The sequence below is a fragment of the Crotalus tigris genome, unplaced genomic scaffold, assembly GCF_016545835.1.
Source record: "Crotalus tigris isolate CLP2741 ecotype Arizona unplaced genomic scaffold, ASM1654583v1 scf7180000017571.3126492, whole genome shotgun sequence".
Lineage (NCBI taxonomy): Eukaryota > Metazoa > Chordata > Lepidosauria > Squamata > Viperidae > Crotalus > Crotalus tigris.
In genome coordinates this window covers 66,194-89,757 of record NW_024096482.1, presented here as the reverse complement: position 1 = coordinate 89,757, position 23,564 = coordinate 66,194, and the positions used below count along the sequence as shown (strand labels likewise).

The following is a 23,564-nucleotide window of genomic DNA, read 5'->3' as shown; positions in this document are numbered from 1 at the left end:
GGTGGCGAGGAACCCCGACAATGCTGCCGAGCCGCCACTGCTGCCATCGGAGCTGCTGGCTCCCATCCTGCTCCCCCTCCCCGCCCCTTTGGCTGAGAATGCGGTGGGCTGCTGGCCAGGCCGGGGGCAGCAGCAAGAAATCCTGACGATGCTGCCATGCTACCGCTGCCGCCGCTGCCTCCCATCCTGCTCCCCCTCCCCGTCCGTTCAACTGAGGACGTGGCGGGGCAGTGGCCAGGCTGGAGGCAGTGGTGAGGAACCCTGATGATGCTGCCATGCTACTGCCGCTGCTGCTGCCTCCCATCTTGCTCCCCCTCCCACCCGTTCGGCTCAGGACGCACAGAGGCCGGGGCGGCAGGGACCCCCCAACAATACTGCCATAAGAGAGAGGAAAGAGAGAGGAAAAAAAGAGGAAAGAGAGAGAAAGAGGGAGGAAAGAGAAAAAGAGAAAGAGAGGAAAGAGAGAAAGAGAAAGATGGGGAGAGGAAAGAGAAAAAAGTAGAAAGAGGGAAAGAGAGGAAAGAGGGAGAGAGAAGAGAGAGAGAGGAAAGAAAAAGAGAGGAAAGAGAGAAAGAGAGAGAGAAAGAGGGAGAGGAATGGCGCTTCTCCAACCAGGCTGGGCAGAGCTGGCAGAGCAGCCTTCCTGCCCCCCCTCTCTGGCCAGCTGGATGGGGGGTTGGGGTCACCACAACATGAGGAACTGTATTAAAGGGTTGCGGCATTAGGAAAGTTGAGAACCACTGATCTAAGTGATATGAGAAATTTGTCAGGGTTGCCAGTTATTTAAAAAGTTAATGGGATCCCCTTTATTGTATGTAGTCATGCAGTTGGACAGTAATCTACCTGATAATTTCATTTGGATCCCTGTAGTGAGCAGTGAGTTACAATTCAGTGACCTGCATAGTCCTTCCAATTTAAGGCTTCAATAATGGCCACTGGGTTCAGATGGATTAACAGCAATCTATTATAAAATGTTATCTGAAGAAATGATAGAACCATTAAAGGAACTTTTTAACAGTATTTTGTTGGGAGCAGAGGTACCTCCATCTTGGAGAACGGCTTTTATATCGTTGATCCCAAAGGAGGATCAAGATCTTACCGAGCCTAAGAGTTATAGACCTATATCTCTTTTGAACACAGATTATAAGATTTTTTTGAAAATATTGGCAAATAGATTAATGCATGTTTTGAAGCAATTGATCCATAGTGATCAATCTGGATTTATAACTGGGAGATATATGAAATATAATATAAGACAAATTGTTAATTTAATTGAGTATTTGGACAAGAATAATCAAATCCCTGCGGCTTTGATATTTTTGGATGCTGAAAAAGCTTTTGATCAGTTAAATTGGCAATTTTTATTGAGAGTTGTAGAGAAAATGAATTTTGGGGATAAATTTTTATATGCTCTTAAGGCTATATATCAACAACAATCGGCACAAATTATAATTAATGGGAGATTAACAGAAGCCTTTAAAATTGAAAAGGGTACAAGACAGGGATGTCCATTATCCCCATTGTTATTTGTTTTAACAATGGAGATTTTACTAATTAAAACCCATGAATCAACTACAATAAAGGGAATAAAAATAAATAAGAATGATTATAGGTTGAGAGCTTTTGCTGATGATTTGGTTGTGACATTATCTCAACCGACACACTCGGTAAGGGACTTGGTGGAAATCATAACCCAGTATGGGAAAGTTTCTGGTTTTAAGGTAAATAATAATAAGACTAAAATATTACTGAAAAATATGTCTATGAAAGAAAAGGATATGTTAGCTAAATTGACAAGTTTTGAAATAGTGAAAAAGGTTAAATATTTGGGAGTATACATTACAACTTCTAATGCTAAATTGTATAAAAATAACTATGAGACACTATGGGTAAAAGTGCAAAAGGATTTAAATGATTGGAAAAAACTACAATTATCTTTGCTGGGGAGAATCTCAGCGGTTAAAATGAATGTTCTTCCAAAGTTTCTTTTTTTTTTTCAAATGATACCTATTTTGAAAAAAGATGCCAATTTGGATGAATGGCAGAAGAGTATTAATAAATTTATTTGGGCGGGGAAAAAAACCAAGAGTTAAGTTCAAGATTATACAAGATGTACAGGAAAGAGGAGGACTTAAGGTGTCTAATCTGAAATTATATTATGATGCGGTGGCTTTAATATTGATTAGTGATTGGCTTAATTTAACAAATAAAAATATACTTTCTCTTGAGGGATGGGATTTACTATATGGATGGCACGCATATCTAATTTATGATAAAAAAGTAGATCAGGTTTTTAAATCCCATATTTTAAGAAGTGCTTTATTGCGTGTCTGGAAGAAGTATTATTATAGGTTAAATTATAAAATACCAATTTGGGGGATTCCTGGACACGTGATAGAGGGGGTATCTAGGGGTGTGAACTTGAATAGGATTTCTTATAAGGAATTACTTAGATTGGTAGGGAAGGATTGGTAATTAAAATCTTTAGTTGAGTTAAAGCAAGAAAATATTGTACAGTCTTGGTTTCAGTATAACCAATTGTTGGTTAGGTGGAGCTTAGATCAAAAGGTTGGTATTACTTTAGGGGATGAGAATTTGGTAAAACAGATTAAAGATTCAAATCGAGCCCACATAAAGAAAATTTATAATGTTTTAATAGAATTGGATTCTGAAATGGATTTAGTTAAAGATTATATGATAAAATGGGCTCAAAATATTCAAGAACTGATTTCATTGGATACATGGGAGGTTATTTGGGTTAGAAATATAAAATTTACTCAGGCTCAAAATTTAAGAGAAATTTTTTATAAAATATTTTATAGGTGGCATTTGGATCCCAAAAAGCTATCTTATATGTATCCCAATTTACAGCCCAAATGCTGGAGATGTGGTAGCTTGGATGCAACCTATTTTCATATTTGGTGGACTTGTAGAAATATAAAAGCTTTTTGGATTAAGATTTGGTGGAACATTCAAAAGATTTTTAAAAGAAAGATAAAGTTCACACCACAACTAATTTTGTTGGGTGTTATTGTAGATTGTGATGCTAAAGAAACTAATTTGATGTTGAATTTTATAACAGCTGCAAGGTTATTAGTAGGGCAATATTGGAAGAAATATTTCCTATAGTAGGCAAATCTTCTTTGCCTACTATAGAAGATTGGATGCTTAAGGTGACAAATTTAGCAGAAATGGCAAAAATTTCTGCTTACTTGAAGGATCACTCACAAGAAAGATATATTTCGGTTTGGAGAAGATGGATAGATTATATTCAGAATAAATATGGGATTAAAAAGTTTCATTTAGCCTATGAATAAATTTTAGAGTATTATTAATAGTTTCTTTTTTAATTTTTATCAGTTTTAGTGTGGTTTAACAATATTGATTTGTTTATATTATTATGTTTATTTTTAATTTGTCTATATTTATGTTAAAAGGGAGTTAAAGTGCGTTATGGACTTGGTTACTTGTATAGTTAGGTAATGTTTTTTAGAGTTTGATTGTTTATTTGTAACCCTGTACTCAGCTCTGGGAAGTGGGGTGGGGGCGTAGGGGGGGTGGGTCTTGGGATGAATATTGTATAAAACTTTTCAATAAAAAATAATAATAATGGCCACTGGGTTAGGAAAGACCATCTTTGGTTGTCTATATTTTCCGTTGTGAGTATGTGAGTTGTGATAAGCAGCAAGATGGCTTGTTATATTGAAACAATAAAATATCATGAGCTACCCAAATAAAACAGCAAAAATTCATGCAAAGATTGCTGATGCCAGATGTGCATCAGTGGGTATGCGTTTGGCTTGTTAGTGCTCAACAGCATGGTACCACAACCTGGCCCACTAATTATTGTAAAAACATAATTAAAATCAACTTAAAACCCTAAGCAACTGGATTCCATCCAAATTATACAACAAATGTAATTATGTTCCATTACTGCAAAAACATTTTATAACAGACTTCATTTCCTTTCTTTTTTTAATTACTGAATGTAATGTTTGTCATAAAAAACCAAACAAATGTACAGTCTATTCACACGGATACACATTTTATGGAGAATTTTCTTTCTTCATTTTATATCTATATATTATTAAAACCCTCACTGTCATGACTTAACTGAGCAAAGTAGTGCATCATAGGGCAACAATTTTTGAACCAAGGTATCTCACATGGGCTAACTTACAAAAAGTGTTTAAAATCTGGGATCCATAATTCCCAAAGGAATGAAATTTGTGGAAGTTGTGGCTACTTTAATGCCACTGGCTGCTGGTGAACTACAGGGCTGCTGCAACGCTGACATGCTCTTCGTTTCCAGTGTTTCATGAAGTTTCCCGGACAATCCCTTGCTCCCTGCCCCCTGCAACAACTACAGGTAATTTACCTGCTTGCTGGAAAGGGAAGGGAAGATTTTCAGTGTTCCCTGCCAGATTTCCACCAGGAAATTCAATGGGGAAGCCAGCAGGAAGTTGGAAGTCACTCCTGCTCCCAATGGTTTTTTGCCTGCCCTTGTCATTCTGTTTCTCTTTGCTTCAGATAAGCAAATATCTTTGAAATGATCACCCAATGAGTATGGGATACCTAATATACTACTAAAACTCTTGTGTCTTGTGTAACCTTCAATTGGGTGAAATTGGAATGTATAGGACAACAGTTATGGAACCAATGTAACTCATATGAGCTAATTTACAGAATACCAAGATCCATGACTCTGTGGGAACAAAATTTGGGAAAGCTGTGGCCATTTCAGCACCACCACTCCTTCCAATTACACTTCCCCAAAACCTGTAGGTTTTGTAGTGCACAGGAATATGGGAGGGTTTATCCTCACTATCTGTCCCACCTCCCTCTGGCCTCTGCACCCAATCACCTGGCAGCACAGATTGACAGGTGAATGGCAATTGGGTATTTGAAATCAAGGCTAAAGTTTTAAATCTCTTAATGGCAGAAGGTGGTAAGGGAACAACTTGGATACCTTCTGGTGAGATGGGACTAGTTGAGGGATGCTGGCAGTCAATGGGTGAACCCCCTTCCTCCCTGGAGTGAGCCCTTAGGGATATGCAGGGATGATCCATAGTTCCCTTTGTCCTCCCCTCAGCAAAGAGGAGGTAGTGCCTCAAGTTAGTCAAGGAGGAGAGAAGTGATTTCTATCATTCCTTGGCAGCTTCCCCATGCAATTTCAGTGGGAAAGCTGGCAGGAAGTTGGAAGTTGCTCTAGCTCCCTCTGCATTTTTGCCCATTTGTGATCATTCTGTTTAGGTAAGGAAATATGTCTGAAAGGATTGCCCAATAGTTACAGGTTGTCTAGTTTTCACCTTAAATTACAATAGGACTCAATCACATAAAATGCTTCATTTGTGACCTTAAGGGAACAAAGCTTTTGCAACCCCTCTAATGACAGTTTGGCCATTCACTTAATCATCTCTATTACTTGATTTTTTTCTGTCTTTATGTTTCTCTCTCTCTCTTTGCTGATTCACTTGCTATAGATAATAACTTCTACTTTTAATGAGCAATGCATTGACCTACAAGACAAAAAGATTTGACATTCTGTTGCTCTCTTCATTGATAATTCACCCTATTTTCAATCTGCTTCCAAAAAGGGTCAGCAGTAAAATCAAAAAATGGGTTTTTAAAGCAATCTGGGAGCCTGTCCTTAGTGTCTCATGACCCAAGTAAATTTATAAAACAGATTTATGGCATTTTTCATTTTTCTACACACGCACAAAACATTAGTGTTGATGTTTAAAAAGTATTTTAAAGATAAGAAGTAAATGTATATATTTAATAACTTCCATGAATTTTAAGAAGCTGTCATACTATGCAGAAGACCAGGCTACTGAGCAGATAAATTCTATCTGAACAACAAGTCATGATTTTTTTTTTATTTGACTTCATTTAGCCTGATTTCTACTTACTACATTCTACTTCTTCAAATTACTGTTGGTTAATAGATGGCAATATAAACAATAGCAGGTAATGCTGTCATTTCCAAAAATTGTTGGAGCCTACAATATGTGGCCATTAGCATGGCTGGAGCTGATAGGGAGGTAAAATCCCTATGAATCCCTTGGTACAAACTTAAATATTTGAATGACAGATTATGTTAAATACACATTTTAAAATATTTTAAAAGGAAACAGTATGCAATATAATGTCTATGGAAATTCTCACTCATCCAGGTCATGGTTGTCCCAAGGTGCTTTTCCAAAAGCCAACTGGATTTTGTTTTTCCTTTTTTTTATTTATAAGTTTTATTGGTTTTTAAAACATAAATCACGTAATAGTCGGTTAACAGTGTGTTTGCTTAGTTTATATTTGTAAGAAAAGATCGTTAACAATTGATTTCTATAATTCGTAATCCACATATTCAAACAAATGTCTCTTTTTCTCTTAAATATTCTCTCTGGTGGGTCCCGTCATCTATATTCTTAATTTTCATTTTAATATTTTTAATATGTTTTGCCGAATCAGAGAGTTTTTCCGTCTATTTTTCCCCAACCAATTATACAATTTATTCCAGATTTCATAATAATCTGTTTCACTCTTATCCTTGAGTTCTAAGTCAACCTATCCATTTCCACACAGGATAAAATCTTATTTATTACCTCTTCTTCTGGGGGTGTCTCATTATCCTTCCACCTCTGTGTAAAGGCTAACATTCTTGCTGTTAGCAAGTATAGTAATAGGTATAGGGATTCTTTATTGTATCTATCCTTAATGATATCCAGCAGAAAGAGTTCTGGTTTTAACTCGATGTTCTGCATTAGTTTCTCTTCTAGCCACTGTTTTATCAAATGCCAAAATTTTTGTACTTTTGAACATTCCCACCACATATGGTAGTAGGTCCCTAGCGATTCTTTACATTTCCAACATTTCAATGAGGTCTTTTTGTCCATTTCAGTTAATCTCACAGGGGGAATGTGCCACCTGTAAAACATCTTATATAAGTTTTCTTCATACGCAGTGGCTAATGTGAGCTTCCTATTCCTTTCCCATAATTCTTGCCAGTTATCTAAATCAATACCATAACCAAAAATTTTACTCCAAGTTAACATTGTGTCTTTTACTTGCTCTTTTACTTGGATTTTGTTTTTCCTTGAAGACCTGTCATTTCTCATCCAAGAAGCTTTTTCAGTTCTGTTCAAAGTCCAGTTGCTTTTTGAAAAACCACCTTTGGGATATGCAATATAATATCTAACCTTGGTACTGCTTAGGACCAAGAGGGCATATTGAAATCCACCTTCACCCGTGGAAAGCTCTAGTAGAATGTTGAACCAGGATTATCTCTCAGCTCAATGGATAGTCGTTGAAATGAAATTGTATGTTACAGATACCAATTTGAGCTCTCGAAGGAAAGGAGCTTACAAATCTAATGTTTTGTTGTTTAGTTTATTTAACCAACAATATTCTATAGTTCATTGATTTACTAAGTAATCTTCTGATTTTAGTAAAGCATCAAACAATAACAACGTTATGCCAGTGAAACATATACAAATTGGACTTGGCCATCTTGTGTAAGTTTTGTTTTGATGTTTGGATATGTTACCAAGGTTTGCACGGGCTGGGAGCAAAGAATTGACTTCAAAGATCCACTTCCCCTCTAAACAACCCATTCTCTGTGGATTAGTATTCTAAGGACAGCAGCATTATAAAGAGCGCTGCTATTACAATCTGACTACTGCTGTTGTTGTGCAAAAATTAAAGATGATAAGGCCTTATAGGTATTCTAAACATTTAAACTCCAAATTCAGTTAAACATTTATTTCAGTCTTCTGAAGAAGACGCCTTTCATCACCATCCAAATTATCACAAATAATAATAGGTAATAGGAAAAAGAAATGCATACCTGAAAAGGTTAAAGACAAAAAACTGAAAGAAGTTTGAGAAGAAGAAACCTTAGTCATTTTCTTCAGAGTTCTTCTGCCAGTTTCTAAATGTCAATTTGGACCATGTCAGTGATTACCATAGTAATTATTTAACCAGTATTTTTCTTTTGGTTTAGATATATGCTAAACTGACAGTTAAAGCACTTTGCACTCAGGCTACAATAAACAGAATATTTATTAAACAAAAAAAACACACCTTACATAAACCATAATAATGAAAAGAGTAAAAATTGGTTTGTCACTGTAAAAGGAAATCTTCAGTGCAAATATTCTGAAATGGATTTATAAAGAATGTACTATCTAGAACAGTGGTTCTCAACCTTTTTAATGCCACGACCCCCAACCGGTTGTAAGTTGAGGACTATCCAACTGGTTGTAAGTCGAAGACTACCCAACCAGTCATACGTCGAGGACTTTCCCTGCCCAGGAGGGCCGCGCATGCATGGTGCCGCCCCCTGCGCCAGTTGAGGCGTAGCTGGCAAGGGGCAGTGATGGCGCAGGGCGACCACCTGCTGGGCCACCAGCTGGCCCAGCCCAAGGCAGATAAGGCACCCGCCGGGTCCCACACATGCCAGCAACCTTCCCTGTACCCGCCGCTGCCCCGCTAGCCTTACCTTGGCCACCGCCCATTCAGGGCAGCGGCAGGCAGGCCCAGGCGCTCCTGGGCAGCCACGGCAAGCAGCAGCGACGGCACAGGCCGACCACCGGCTGGGCCCAAGGCAGGTAAGGCACCCACCGGGCCCCATGCGTGCCAGCAACCTTCCCTGCACCCGCCACTGCCCCACTAGCCTTACCTTGGCCACTGCCCATTCGGGGTGGTGGCAGGCAGGCCCAGGCACTCCTGGGTGGCCACAGCAAGCGGCAGTGACAGTGCAGGCTGACCACCAGCTGGGCTACCAGCTGGCCCAGCCCAAAGCAGGTAAGGCACCTGCCGGGCCCCACGCACGCCAGCAACCCTCCCTGCGCTCACCGGCCTCCCACCTCCCACCCCTGGCCCTCTTTTACTTACATTTTTAGTAGTTGCTCAGCATGGAGGGGTGGAAGCTTCCTGACAGCTCACCTTCGCTGCAGACAACTTGCAGCACCGTTTGCAGACTGGGGCTTTTGGCAGGCTCAGCAGGGCAGAGACAGCCTGGACAATTCCTATTGGCTTTTGAAAGCCAATAGAATTAGACTCTATTCAAGAGAGTCTATTCTATTGGCTTTCAAAAGCCAATAGAATAAGAGGGAGTAGCACAGCTAAAGAAAAGAGGAAAAAATGGCGGGCAGCCTTGTTTGGCAGCCCCCGTGAAATGGTCGTTCGACCCCAAATGGGGTCGCAACCCACAGGTTGAGAACTGCTGATCTAGAATAAATGTTGGTCTTTCAGTCCTAATTCATCTGGGAGGATACTTAGAATAACAAAACAGACCAATGGTATTTTGTTTTCAACCACAGCTAACCTTATATCGTAGTAGTACAGAAAAACATTATAACATGAACATTTAATAGTTCTCTATCACTTGGCTATTTCTGTAGTAATTGTCAAAGAAATTTATGACTTTTTCACCTTGTGCACCCTTTGTTAAACTTAGTTAATTAATAAAAAGCTTACTGTTTATTTTACTATAAATTATTGTAACATTTAGATATCTGCAGAAATTCCTTCTTCAATCAGAAATGACCCATTCAATGTATGCATTCCCAGAGAAGCTGTTGATTGCCCCATCCATCATTATGTCAGAAGATTTGATGCCAGGAGGTATTATTTTATCTGGTCGTATAAAAAAGCCTCCCCAAAGAAGTTAGCCTTGGTTTTTCTTTAAAAGCCTTGCAGAATCTGGTTAAATAGGTCTTCTAGACAGTATCTGGTTGTTAACTGAATATTGCCACTCTTAGTAGTGAGAGGTTACTGCCAACAGTCATACTATGGTGGTGCAGTAGTTAGAATGCAGTATTGCAGGCAGACTATGCCCACTGCCAGGAGTTTGATCCTGATTGGCTCAAGGTTGACTTAGCCTTCCATCCTTCCAAGCATTATTACATAATCAAAACCAGGTTTTGAGAGATGTTGAACCAATAAACAGATAAATAAGTAAATAAAACATAGGTGGAATTATTCCAGAATGGAACCAATAGGAGCATACTTTTTTCTTGTAGGGAAATAACATTGCACTAATATTGCATTATTTCAGGGGAAATGCTAAACAGGTACCTCATGTTTTTATGGAACAGCTCAGTGTCTTAATTTTGTTCACGTCGTTTTCTGCATCAACTCCAATGTGCTGTGCACATGCATCAGAAGCCTGTTGTGGCTTCTGGAATCGCTGTTTGAAGCTTCAAAAGACATATTGCATTGATAAAGAGAAAATCATAGCGCCTAAAGCACTAGCCTCTTTTTTATTTATTTCTTGTATTGATTTAAATGATTTATATGACCACTCAATTTTCAAGTAGTTAACACTGAATGGCTGACATGTGGTGAAAAACATAAAAGAGAAGTTAAACAAAACACACAATACAGAATAACATACATAACGTTGTGTGACATATCGGGACTGTTTTGTCATTCCCAGCAATGAGGTAGATGCGGCTTCCGCGTGATGCGTCTGGCCCATGGGCCGGTAGTTTCACACCCCTGGGGTAGATGATCTTCCAGAGGCTGGTTGCCATGAAAAGGCTGTCTTTGGGTCTTATCAGATGAAACTTCATAGAGAGGACCTGCATCAGGATGTTTTCTTTTTGGATTTTTCTTGTAAAAAGTCTCAGGCAAATTTGACAGTATATTCATGCTTATTTGATTTCAGGTTTTTCACTTTTATTACTGTTGACACATTAAGCTCTTTGTATTCTAAGGTTTTAGTCAACATTAGATTACACGCACTGTGCACCAGTAAATAACATATAAGCTGAAGTGTAGCTTGAATATTGGTGCTGAAACCAAATAATATATTTAAATTGGAATAGCATTTGATTTTAAAACCAAATAATATATTAAGGGTCAGGCATTTGTTTAAAAAAGAAAAATATATGATATGACTTTTGTAATCTTCACATTCAGTATATTCATTATTTTATTTTTCTCATACTTGCAAATTTATGTTTTTAACTGAGATCAAAAGATTTTAACACATTTAAACATTCTTTTTTATAGCTAAGCATCTCTGATTGTTAAGGTGAGGTATGAATAAATGCAGTGGTAGAAAAGATAAACAATAACTTAGATCTAGACAATCAGTTAAATATGAGCCAGCAGTGTGCGGCAGCTGCCAAAAAGGCCAACACAGTACTAGGCTGCATTAACAGAGGGATAGAATCAAGATCACGCGAAGTATTAATACCACTCTTCAATGCCTTGGTAAGGCCACACTTGGAAGACTGCATCCAGTTTTGGTCACCACGATGTAAAAAAGATGTTGAGACTCTAGACAGAGTACAGAGAAGAGCAACAAAGATGATTAGGGGACTGGAGGCTAAAACATATAAGGAACGGTTGCTAGAATTGGGTATGTCTAGTTTAACGCAGAGAAGGACAAGGGGGGACATGATAGCAATATTCCAATATCTCAGGGGCTGCCATAAAGAAGAGGGAATTAAGCTATTTTCCAAAGCACCTGAAGGCAGGAACAAGAAGCGACAGGTGGAAACTAATCAAGGAGAGAAGCAACCTAGAACTAAGGAGAAACTTCCTGACAGTGAGAACAATTAATCAGTGGAACAGCCTGCCTCCAGAAGCAGTAAATGCTCCAACACTGGAAGTTTTTAAAAAGAGACTGGACAGCCATTTGTCCGAACTGGTGTAGGGTTTCCTGCCTGAGCAGGGGGTTGGACTAGATGACCTCCAAGGTCCCTTCCAACTTTACTATTATTATTATTATTATTATTATTATTATTATTATTATTATTATTATTTGTTGGTTTGTTTATAAAATTGTCTTGAGGTTTTCTACTAAACAGCAGCCACTTGGGTTATTTATGACTCTGCAAGAGATGTACATTATTACTTAATTTAAAAATATGTATTCCAACTTGTTTGTTTCAAATATTTCTTCATCCTGAATTGTTCTTTGGACTCATATGAAGACAGCTTTGGATATATAGCTGATTGAACAAATGACTTCTCCATATATTAATATTACATGCAGTATCTTGGAGAAATGAGATAATCAAGGTGTGGATTTAAATTTAAATAGTACCTACTAGGATAATGTAATGGAAAAACTGTATACTCAGATGACAGTTTCTATTACTTATTGCAATGTGGATGATTTTGTGAAGAGCCTATAAAGTGATTTTGATGCATTGCAACAACCTTGCTCTACATAACAGCATTCTCCCGAGATTAAGATGGCTCCAATCTTGTTAGCCAGTCCATATAATAACTGTGATTTTGGAATATGGTATGTTTTATCTGTGTTATTCTGTATTGTGTTTTGTTTAACTTCTCTTTTATGTTTTTCACCACATGTCAGCAATACAGTGTTAACTACTTGAAAACTGAGTGGCCATATAAATCATTTAAATCAATACAAGAAATAAATAAAAAAGAGGCTAGTGCTTTAGGCGCTATGATTTTCTCTTTATCAATGCAATATGTCTTTTGAAGTCCAGAAGCCACAGCAGGCTTCTGATGCATGTGCACAGCACATTGGAGTTGATGCAGAAAATGACATGAACAAAATTAAGACACTGAGCTATTCCATAAAAACTTGAGGTACCTGTTTAGCATTACCCCTGAAATAGTGCAATATTAATGCAATATTATTTCCTTACAAGAAAAAAATATGCTCCTATTTAAATTGGTTCCATTCTGGAATAATTCCACCTATGTTTTATTTACTTATTTATCTGTTTATTGGTTCAACATCTCACAAAACCTGGTTGCCAGATTATGTAATAGTGCTATATTTTTTATATTTAATAACTAGATCATCTTATATTTTAAACTGGTCTGGTTTTTTTTACAAAGTAAACATGTGCTTATTTATGTGTGTTTCTGTGTGTATCTAATAAAATAATTTACAAATGAACAGGGAAGCCATATATTGGGCAGATTTCTTCATCTCCATTGTATTATATCTAATTAAAATAGTGGACATTTTAGCACTTCATTTTGATTTTAGAATTGAGAAGGATCCAAAATCTAATCTAAGGGCCAAATGAAATTTCCTGTGTTATTTTGCTCTGCCTTGAATCGCTTAGTAGAGATAGGTACCATTAGTACACGTACAGATAAGAAAGATTTCGTCCTACAGATTTGGGCATAAAAGACATACTATCTTGCTTCTGAGATTCTGAACTCTGCTTTTTCAGTTCTACAGAATAGTTTCCAATTACTTTTAAATTCCAAGGCAATCTCTTGATAATATGAAATGCATTAAGTAACTGTTAAATGAATATATAGCTTTAGGCAAAAGGGCTCTTAAAGATCAGGCAAGGGCAACCAATTATTACTTCTTTTCAACTGATATAATAAAACATAGATTACCTTTAACCTGGTTAAACTCACTATATACTTGTACATAATTATGGGAAGATAATCATGTTTTGTAATCCCATATCATCTGAAAAGAGTTGTGCTGTATATTATTCATATTTTACAGTAAAAATAGCTTTGCTTTTGCCTATTTTGTTACATGGGAATGAGCACTTCAATATGTCAGGCAAGACCTAAAAATAAACTGAATGCAATAGGAAGGCAATATCTAATGCAAATATTTTTATTATTAAAACAAAAAGGGGGGGAGCCAAGAATTAGAGTAAATATAAAAGTGAATGAATGAAATGAATACATTGAAGCAGCTTGTTCATAGAGAAAATTAAAGATAATCAAGTTGTCAAATAAATGCATGAAAGAAGAGATAATACATCTAGAGGAAGGTGGCAATAGAAAAAGTTAGGTTTATTTGATAAGATCCTGAAAAAGGAGGGATTAGAAAGACTTTGTGAACCAGACATGGTGAAAACAAAGACCAATTATAAGGATAAGAATGTATGGAGAGGTATAGTGATATTTGTTGGTATAAAATTAGATTTAATAATGTTTTCTTATTATTATTGTATGCCTTTAATTTATTTGTCTTATTGTGTCTCATTTTGAAAGGGAATAGAATGATATGTGTGTTTGTATGTACCGTATATGCCAGCGTACAAGGTGACCCAGCATATAAGACGACCCCCGTCTTTGTCGCCAAGCCGCATTCCTAGAACGTTGTTTTATATGCCGGAAACTACCAGTATTTCCGGCGTATAAGACGACTCGGCGTATAAGACGACCCCTGTCTTTGGCGCCGAGTTTAGCACTTGCGGAAGTCGTCTTATATGGCGGCATATACGGTATGTATATGTGTGTATGTGTACACACACACACACACACAGGCTGCATTATGGATTTGCAACATGCTATCAATGATAGATTTTCCATGCTGTCAACTAATATTGATGGCTCATTCATTTTAAAATAAGTTAACTGTGTTTTGCACAGTGGCTTGCATAAATGTAGAGACAACTAGTAAGAAAATTGTATAAAAATTCGAAAGAAGTTGAGTAGTAAAATGGTATGAAGTGCAGTAATTAAAGCATAGTAAGCTGTTGGATAGAAAAATGTGTATCTGAGAAAGTCAATGGAAATAGAACATGCAGATACTTTTAGAGGATTAGTTCAATTGATTCTTTATTTTCTCCACTTTTACTAATGTGGGAAATCAACTTTTTTCTTTTTGATTTAGAAAATGAGGATATTAAGCTTTTAACACCCCCCCTTAGTCATTAAATTTAACAATTTAATGACTAAGGCCTTTCTTTAAAAGCCTTTCTTAAAAATGAAAGTGTATATTGTTACATCTTCCGTCTTCAGTATTTTTAGCCAAGCTTCTGGGAGAGACAACTAATTGCATTTATTTGGAAACTGATGACTAAAAAGTAGTACTTTCAACTGGTAATACTCCTTTCTCCCATCAGTCTACTTTTTTTTCCTGGGCCAGGCTTGGCTTTGGTAGATATGTTTTCTAGACATTGCTTAAATTGTGATGAATAATACTAGAACAATAAGCCTGATAGATCAGGGCTTTTCAACCAGTGGTACGCGACCACCTGGCTGGTGGTATGTGGCGTCGCCTTCCTCACCCCCGCAGCATTGGCTTCCTACCCCCCTCCTTCCCAGATCACTTGCTTGTTGAAATTGAAAACATGCTGCTTGGCGACGGCCTGCAGGAACCCTACTGAGGACATGTGAAGAGCTCAGGCGCAGAGCGAGGCCCCGCCCTCCCCAGGGACTTGTGCAGGATCCATGTTGCCCTTCCCCTCCCTTCTTACTTCAGAAGCAAGCGTGAGCCTGAAGGGACAGAGCTATCCACTCGCAGGTAGGTTTTTGAGACCACTCGCATCGTGGCCCTGAGCGCCAACCTCACAACCACTCCCTCCTTCTTTTCCCCCTTCTCTCTCTCTGTTGCGGCCTCACTCTCTTCCATTTTCTTTTCCTCTTCCCCCCCCCCCACGAGCTTGTGATACCTCCCGGGACTCAACTTTTTTTGCCCTCTCCTCTTACCGAGGTTCCCAGCTTTACGGAGGGGAAAGCAAAGCGGCCAGATGGCACGTGCCCTCCCAGAAGACTCCTCCTGCAGCAGCAGGTGGGGATCGAGGCCCAAGTTTGTTTTGCTGATGCTGATCAGAACGGTCACTTTTTTCAGTGCCGTTGTAACTTTGAACAGTCACTAAGCAAACTGTTGTAAGTCAAGGACTACCTGTACTTTATCACTTTTTTCCATTTTTGGGGGGGGTTATCAAGTTTTTGATATCTTGCTAGGTGACTGGTGGTACTCGAATGTTACCATATTCTAAAAGTGGTACAATCGATGAAAAGGTTGAAAAGCCCTGTGATAGATGACTCACTCAAACTAATATGATCAGAATGATCAATTACTCATTAAAGGCAGTCAATTGGCACAATTCTTGCCTGTACACATTGCTTTACAAACAAGTGTCCTAGCCATTTAGATATCACTAACACTGGATTCAACAAGCTGGTAGATTATTTTATTTTAACAATCAGTTTATCATATTAAAAAAGAATTAGAGATTCTCTTGAAGATACAGTCACAACAACAAAATGGGTTATGATTTCCCATTGTTACCTGCCTGTGTCACCTACTACCTTTATCTCCATTGCCAACATTTCTCCTTTTCCTCTGGACCCAACCTAACCAAATATACCAAGGAAACTGTTATTTGGGTGCATTTATTTCACTTTTTGCTTTGTTTGTTTTGTGTTTTTCCTTCCTTGTATTGTGCCTCTTTTTTTTTTAGTCTTGAAGATGTGCTTTTTCCAAAAAAACCCAAGGCATAAAATAATGTTTTTGTTAGTAAATTTATGTTAATAAACATATAAAAAACTTAAATATGATCCCTGTAAAAGTAACTGGCATCCTATTCCATTATTCTGGCAAAAAAACCAAATGGACATTTGCATGCAGGAAAATGTGAATGTGAAACTAGAAGACAAGTCCCCAGGTTGAAAAGTATCTAATGAACTATTAAGAAAAAAGGAGAGGGTATCAGGACCACTGCAGTCATAAAATATGGCTGGATGGAAATCCACTACTGACGTTCCTGGATGTGAATGGAAAGCTTGATGTTGGAAAATCATGTATTCCATTGCAACATGGAATATTTGAAAATGAGCCAAGACAAGATTACGGTTGGAACAGAAATATTTATACTGAGCATTCCTGGAATCACCTTTCTGAAATGTACTAGCATGGATCACTTCACATCAGAGATACTTAGATTTTTTTTTGCTGCCAACAAGAAAACCATTTTTCTTGTTGAAGAAACCAAGCCATTATTATTAAGGAAAGGATGTCAAAGCCAGTGCCTGGTTCAATCAAAACTATGGTAAAATGATCTCAATTTGAGTCCATGTTTGTGCTCCAGTCAAATAGATGTTAAACGGTTGTACAATATGGCAACTTGGAACATCTTATCAATATAATTTTTCTTTTAAAAAATCCACACAATCATCTTGTGTTTTAGTATTAGTAGAATTAGTAATGTTTTCTAAATTCTCGATAACTTTTTTGTGATACGGTGACCAAAATTGGCTGCAGTATTCCAGCTGTGGTCTTACTAGGGTTTTATGAAGCAGTAATAATACTTCACATGATCTTGATTCTATGCCTCTGTTTATATAACCCAGGATTGTATTAGCTTTTTTGGTTACTGCTGCACACTGCTGGCTCATAGTCAAGTGATCATCCACTAGGACTCCAAGTTTCCTCCCACAGTTACTATTTTTAAGCCAGCTCTCTCCCAATCTGTATTTGTGCCTTTGGTTTTTCCTGCCTAATATGTAAGACTTTGCTTTTCTCCACATTGAAATTCATTTTGTAGGATAGGGCCCATTGTTCAAGTTTATCAAGATCTTTTTGGATCCTGAGTTTGTCTTCTGGGGTGTTGGCTACTCCTGCCAGTTTGGTGTCATCTGCAAATTTGATGAGTTTCCTTTCAATTCCCTCATCTAAGTCATTAATTGATTGAATTAGATAGAGTGTTTGAACAATTCTGGACTAAGATTTGTAACCCAATTAAAGATTTGCATGTAGAAGTGTTCCAAAATTGAAAGAAAGCAAAATGGCTGCCTTCTGACACATTGAAAACAGAAAGGAAAATGTTAGCTAGGCAGAAATTTAGCAACCAAATCTACAGAAGAACAAAAAGAAATGAATAGTTGCAACAAAGTAAATAATGAAAAGAAACTGAAAGGAACAACAAAATGGGGATGGATTGATTTAAGAAAATTACAGAAAAGAAGGGAACTTTATGAAAAAATGGGTACAATAAAAATAAAACAAAAATCTACTGGAAAAACAAGATCTTAAAAAAAATCTAGTACAAATATATAGAAGAACTGTTTGGCACTAAAAATTAAGCTCTATTAATAATGCTGAAATAATTTGTTGTTTATTGGTCCCCAAAGAACCATAAACAACTGAATGAATCATAATCCTAACGACAATAAAGTAAATGAGAATTTTATGTTTTTTGTTGTTTATTGTTGTATCTGCCTTTTATTAAAATGAATACCAATAGAGAAAGTAAAAAAAAATATTTCTTTGTCAAAATGTTAATCACTTGGAGCCTTTTCCTAACAGAACAGTTGCTGGCTCAGTGGGTTTTAACTGACCTTTTCTTGTAAAGAAGAAAATTATTCTGGTGTGATCTATTAAAGCTTTGAATTAATTTATGTTCTGTTCAGTGGGAGTAATTTTATGTATATTATCAAGCTGCTTAAAGCAAAAGAAGCAATTGAATTGATTGGCAATTGAACATTCAAAAGAAAGAAATTAACCTCAGTGAATCTCCCTGTAGGACCATTCTAACACCAGGTGGAAGTTTCCTTCCAGTGATCCCAGCAATTGGTTAAACTAAATTATATCTAAAAATGAAAGTTGATCATAATAACAATAACATACCTCTGTGAAATAATCACCCCTAGGGAGACATTTCTCTGTTCCTTAATCTGGTAGGGATTTTCAATTATCTTTGAAAAATACAAGTACATGACTCTATATCAGCATATTAACCACCACATAATTTTAATGATTATATAAACAGATATAGCTTATTATATTCTAGCACTCACATTTGATAATAATAATTTATTAAATTTATGTGTCATCCAACTCCCAATGACTTGGGGATGCTTACACTTCTTAAAACATTTAAAAACAAAGAACCGTAGGAAAAACAAATACAACAGAAGGCAGAAGAACAAGAATTGCAAACAAAATGACGCTCCATCACTGGAGATTTTTAAGAAGAGGCTAGACAGTCACTTGTCTGAGATGGTATAGGTTCTCCTGCTGCAGGGGGCTGGACTAGAAGACCTCCAAGGTCCCTTCCAGCTCCTATCCTATCCTAGTCTAGTCTAGTCTAGTCTAAAAAAAAAAACCCAGAGAGGAACAGAATGGAAGAAGAGTCATCCTCTGCAAAGGCCTTGGTGAAGGCCCTTCAAAATATCACCAGGGTAGGGGCACTAGCAAGGTGGGAGCACATTTTTTTAAAAAAATATGGATGTATACATGGAATACATTGAAACAAATTTCTACTTAATGGACAGATGATCTATGTGCATTGTTCACATTTGAACTTTCTTCTCATGAAGAAGCTTATATTTAGAAAGTTCTATAGCTGTGATTGGTACTTCATAAAGCAACATTAGCAGTATGATTTTGTATCTTCTTTTGGTTGTGCTCATAAAATGCAGTAGGAAAATCTGAAATGCAGGGTTGAATTCCAACCACAGGGGGGATTTGCAAAGTAGCAAGGCATTGATTATGAACATCTAAATATTCACAGAATGCAGTACTTAAGAATTCAGAATACTGAATACTAAAGAATATGTTTCTTAATTGTGACTGTGCTAAATAGTTTCTAATTTTGCTTTTTAGGCAAAAATATTGTTTCAGGGAACCCTAAGCTACAGATTCCTACAAAAAAAACAAAATACAGTAGACATATGGTTGTTTTCCAAACTTTTCTATTGTCTATACTATCTCAATTTCTTTCTCGAAAGCACTGGTTCTCTGGAAGACTTTCAAGCCAGTTTTTTTGATTGAATGTCAGGCTCCAGGAAACCTGCCTGGGTCCCCAAAATATAGTTGGGTGTGGGCTGCCATTTCAGCAATTTCTTCAGTCCATCATTTCCCATAGGAAGTCTCAAATAGCAGCCATTTATGAGAGCACAATGTTGTATATCCAATGAGATATTCTAGCCTTAGCTGATACCCAAAAACTATGGAAATGAGAGTCCAGTTGAGCAGGCTTTGTTGGTGGCTTATATTTATAACTGAAATCAGTGTTAATATACAACCTGGTTGTACTTAAATCTATTAGACCAGTGGTTCTCAACCTTTTTAATGCCGCGACCCCCAACCGGTCGTAAGTCGAGGACTACACAACTGGTCATAAGTCGGGGACTACTCAACTGGTGCAGCACCATTTGCAGAATGGGACTTTTGCCGGGCTTAACAGCAGAGACAGCCTGGACAATTCCTATTGGCTTTTGAAAGCCAATAGAATTATACTCTATTCAAGAGAGTCTATTCTATTGGCTTTCAAAAGCCAATAGAATAAAAGTGAGTAGCATAGCTAAGGAAAAAGGGGGAAAAATGGCAGACTGCGTTGTTTGGCGACCCCCGTGAAATGGTCGTTCGACCCCAAATGGGGTCCCGACCCACAGGTTGAGAACCACTGTATTAGACAAAATTAGACAGAAACTGAGAACTATCCTTAGGAGGTGACACATGATTCAGTGGTTACTGGCACACCCTTAACTTATATCCTTTTATGGAGTTGTCTAATACCATACAGAAGACTGTCTTCAAGGAGGTTTATTATCATATTCCCTAAGGTAAATGTGTAATTATACTACACTTCATAATGAGTGTATTTAATGAGAGCTATCTGTCAAAGAAAGATCAGAGGCCTAAAATGCCTAGTTAGAGTTGTTTAAGCACAACCTAATTCTGTAGGGTTTTTTTTTTTAAAGTAATATTCTTACCCTACTAAAGTAGCATAGATCTAAGATCACAACGGCAGACTATTCCTAATGATCATTACTGAACAGTATGAAGTCTTTTCTTGTTCTTATCATTCCAGCCTCAGATATACATATTTTTGTACATTTAATAGAAAGCTTTTGTCATTTTGCAATGGTTGTTTAATTTTTGTGTGCTGAAAGCCTTTAGTAATGCAATATTGTTCATCATATTCATAACCATAGAGAATTCTCATATATTTAGTTAAACTCTGAACTCATGCTGACATTTGGAAGAGGCCATTGTGTCTATTTGGACAACACTTGTGTTGTTTGCTAATTTATGAATGATATTTTATCTTTCAAAACTGAACATAGCAAGGCTCAGTACAGTTCACTGTTTTCTGACAACAGAACTAATGATGTGCTGATGACTATCGCAACTAATCTAATATTCGTGCTAAAAGTGTTGCTAATAATTTACAGCAGCGAGCAGTAAGCTAACAATTGACACATTTGTGGATGCAGAAAAATACAAATTTGAAATGAGTCAGGCATCAGCTGCCATACTGAAAAGTCTGTTATCACTGCATTTTCCCATTATAAATTGCTATGGAATTAGTATATTTAACATATTTGAAACAACTGTGAGAGACAAAATAACTACAGTCATGGAAAGATAAAAAAAATAAAATAGAAGATCTACCATTCTCAAATTGTCTGGCTTTTAGATATAGCCTCAGTACAGTATTATTGGAAGAACTGATTAATATTTTCATAATATTAAGTTTAATGAAAATATATGCCCACAATTCAAATTATTACTCAAGTCTAAGTGCTATTATAAATAAAAAGATCTAGATCAATAGGATGATGAATTATGTCTAGTGCAGTTGGTTGGCTGGGGAGTCCAGGAATTGAAATTCAAACATGTTAAAGTTGCCAAGGGTGCGAAACAATGGTCTAGTATTGAAGATAATTTTGTGTTACTTGAAACTAAGTTTGGGCACAGAACTTTATTTCCAAGTTCAATTCAAAGATGATGTTTGAGCCAGATTAATATTGAGATCTTTTTTACATACTAAATATTCCATGTTTATAAACTTCAAAAATGTAATATACCAATTTCATCTGCAAAGAGATTAAATTTTTAACAGTTGCTTTTAATTAAATAAGTGTATATTTGCACATACTTTCCACATTTTGTTTTCTCATTGTTACAGAAGTGGGAAAGGCCCCACTTATAAATCCTGAAAATTTGAATGTGAATTTACTAGTATTTTTAACAGGTATAATATCACAAGAACTGATAGGAAATAATAGAATCTTTTTCTAGTTATTGCTTCAGATTCATGATATAACAAAGCAATTTATACTTTGAATTCAGGTATGTTGAGATGCCTCATTTTCTTAACAGATTAACATAGAGGTCAGTATTTTACAACAGTGTTTTAGAAAATAAATGTGTTAATCTTTGGTTTTAAGCAATATATATCTACTTACAGTTCCCTTTGCTTTGTTGCAGCAAGAGAAGCTAGGTGACATCTGTTTCTCTCTCCGCTATGTGCCTACTGCTGGCAAGTTGACTGTTGTCATCTTAGAAGCAAAGAATCTGAAGAAGATGGATGTGGGAGGCTTATCAGGTAAATTGATGGCAGGAAGCATATAGTAGTAAATATGCCTAATATGCTTTTTAGTAATGAAGCTGTGCAGGCTTCCAATTCAATTCAATTCAATTCAAAGAGGTGCTCCAGAACATATAGTACAAGAACATAAACACAGCACCAGTCTGCACCTCATTAAAGTTGGACGTTGAGTTTGCACTCTCACACATTACAAAACATGTCTTACAAATAAAAGCTGAAGCACTGCATAGCAATGCCTAGTGGCTTCTTGTTGTTTGAGTATGGAGTTATTGTTAATATGCAGGAATGAAATGTATATGCAGTATGAAAGCTAAATCAGCTATGTGAGTTTTGAATGGGATTGGATATACATCACATCTGTTCCTTCTTAATTCCTCACCTGTGCTTATCAAGAGCAGCACAGAAATTAGATCCAGTGCTTTGTTTGAATGCTGTAATACATTGTAGTACTGAAAATACATTCCAGAAATGTAGGAAAATGTTTAGCTTCAAAATACAGTTACCTGTAATTGAATATAAGATTACCATGATCATCTATTACGTTGCCAATGTTGCATAGGGATTTTTCACTGGGTTGGTTTAATGTCTTCCTTTAGCAATTTTGGTAGGCAGATATAAAATAGTTCATCTTTCTCAATATATTGTCCATGTAACACTAAAAGGACAGAGATGGTGATATATTTTTCTACATTGTCACATAATGCTATCTTACAGAAGTATTCATTCCAATTTTATCATAACCCATTTCAGTGTATATGAAAGACTGGTGTTCGAATTTTATGTGCATTTGTTGTCTGATCAATGTCCAGCCATTTCTACTAAAGTATCCAATGTTGTTTTATGGCCAACAGTAAAGGACAGCAGTTTATTTGTTAGGGAATTAGCAAAATCTTAATTATAAAGCTTGAATATCAAGATGTTTGTGTACAAAATATATCACTTTTTATAACTATTACAATAATGAAAATAATGATTACTATGTATTTTCTGATTATATAATTGACTGAAATAGTTAGAAAACTATATATTTGCTTGCTTAGGGGAATCATATCTTTCAGTTCTAAAAAATATAAATATATACACACACACATACATACATACACATACAACACACACCTCTAGAAAACCATCTTTAAAAACATTGTGATAAAAATCTGTAATTCTAGCTTTAGGTTCTCTTTATTAAAAATATCTTCTTGTTAATCTAAAGCAAGAGTAAGAATTGATCAATGTAGCATTAAAAAGTTCAGAGTAATCTTGCCATCTCATAGTCTGAATTGTCAGATATTACAGAAGAGTATGAAATATAGTAAATGTAGAAATTAGCACATTTCCCAAGAAAATTAGAATTGTGGGGTATGTATGCATGTTTTCAATATACATTTTTCCAGAAGAGTATCTTTTTCATGTCAACCTCCTTCCTTAATAGTAAAGTCGTTTCTTAGCTCCCAAGACTTCACTTTTGGAAGTCTTCATGCAAGTTATTGTGGATAAACTGCAAGGTCTTATATATAGAAAAGA

The 23,564-nt window shown here is 36.6% G+C and overlaps 1 protein-coding gene across 7 annotated transcripts in view; it reads left to right on the top strand.

Moving 5' to 3' along the window:
* Positions 1 to 22,081, top strand: part of SYT1 (synaptotagmin 1) — a 359,166-nt gene extending 337,085 nt beyond the window's left edge. For all 7 annotated transcript variants that reach the window (XM_039355193.1, XM_039355200.1, XM_039355245.1 and 4 more), the window contains one exon: positions 21,923 to 22,081. In XM_039355193.1, the coding sequence (XP_039211127.1) occupies positions 21,923 to 22,066 (144 nt within the window). In that variant the 3' untranslated portion in view covers positions 22,067 to 22,081. The remainder of the gene's footprint in view (positions 1 to 21,922) is intronic.
* Positions 22,082 to 23,564: the final 1,483 nt, after the last annotated feature.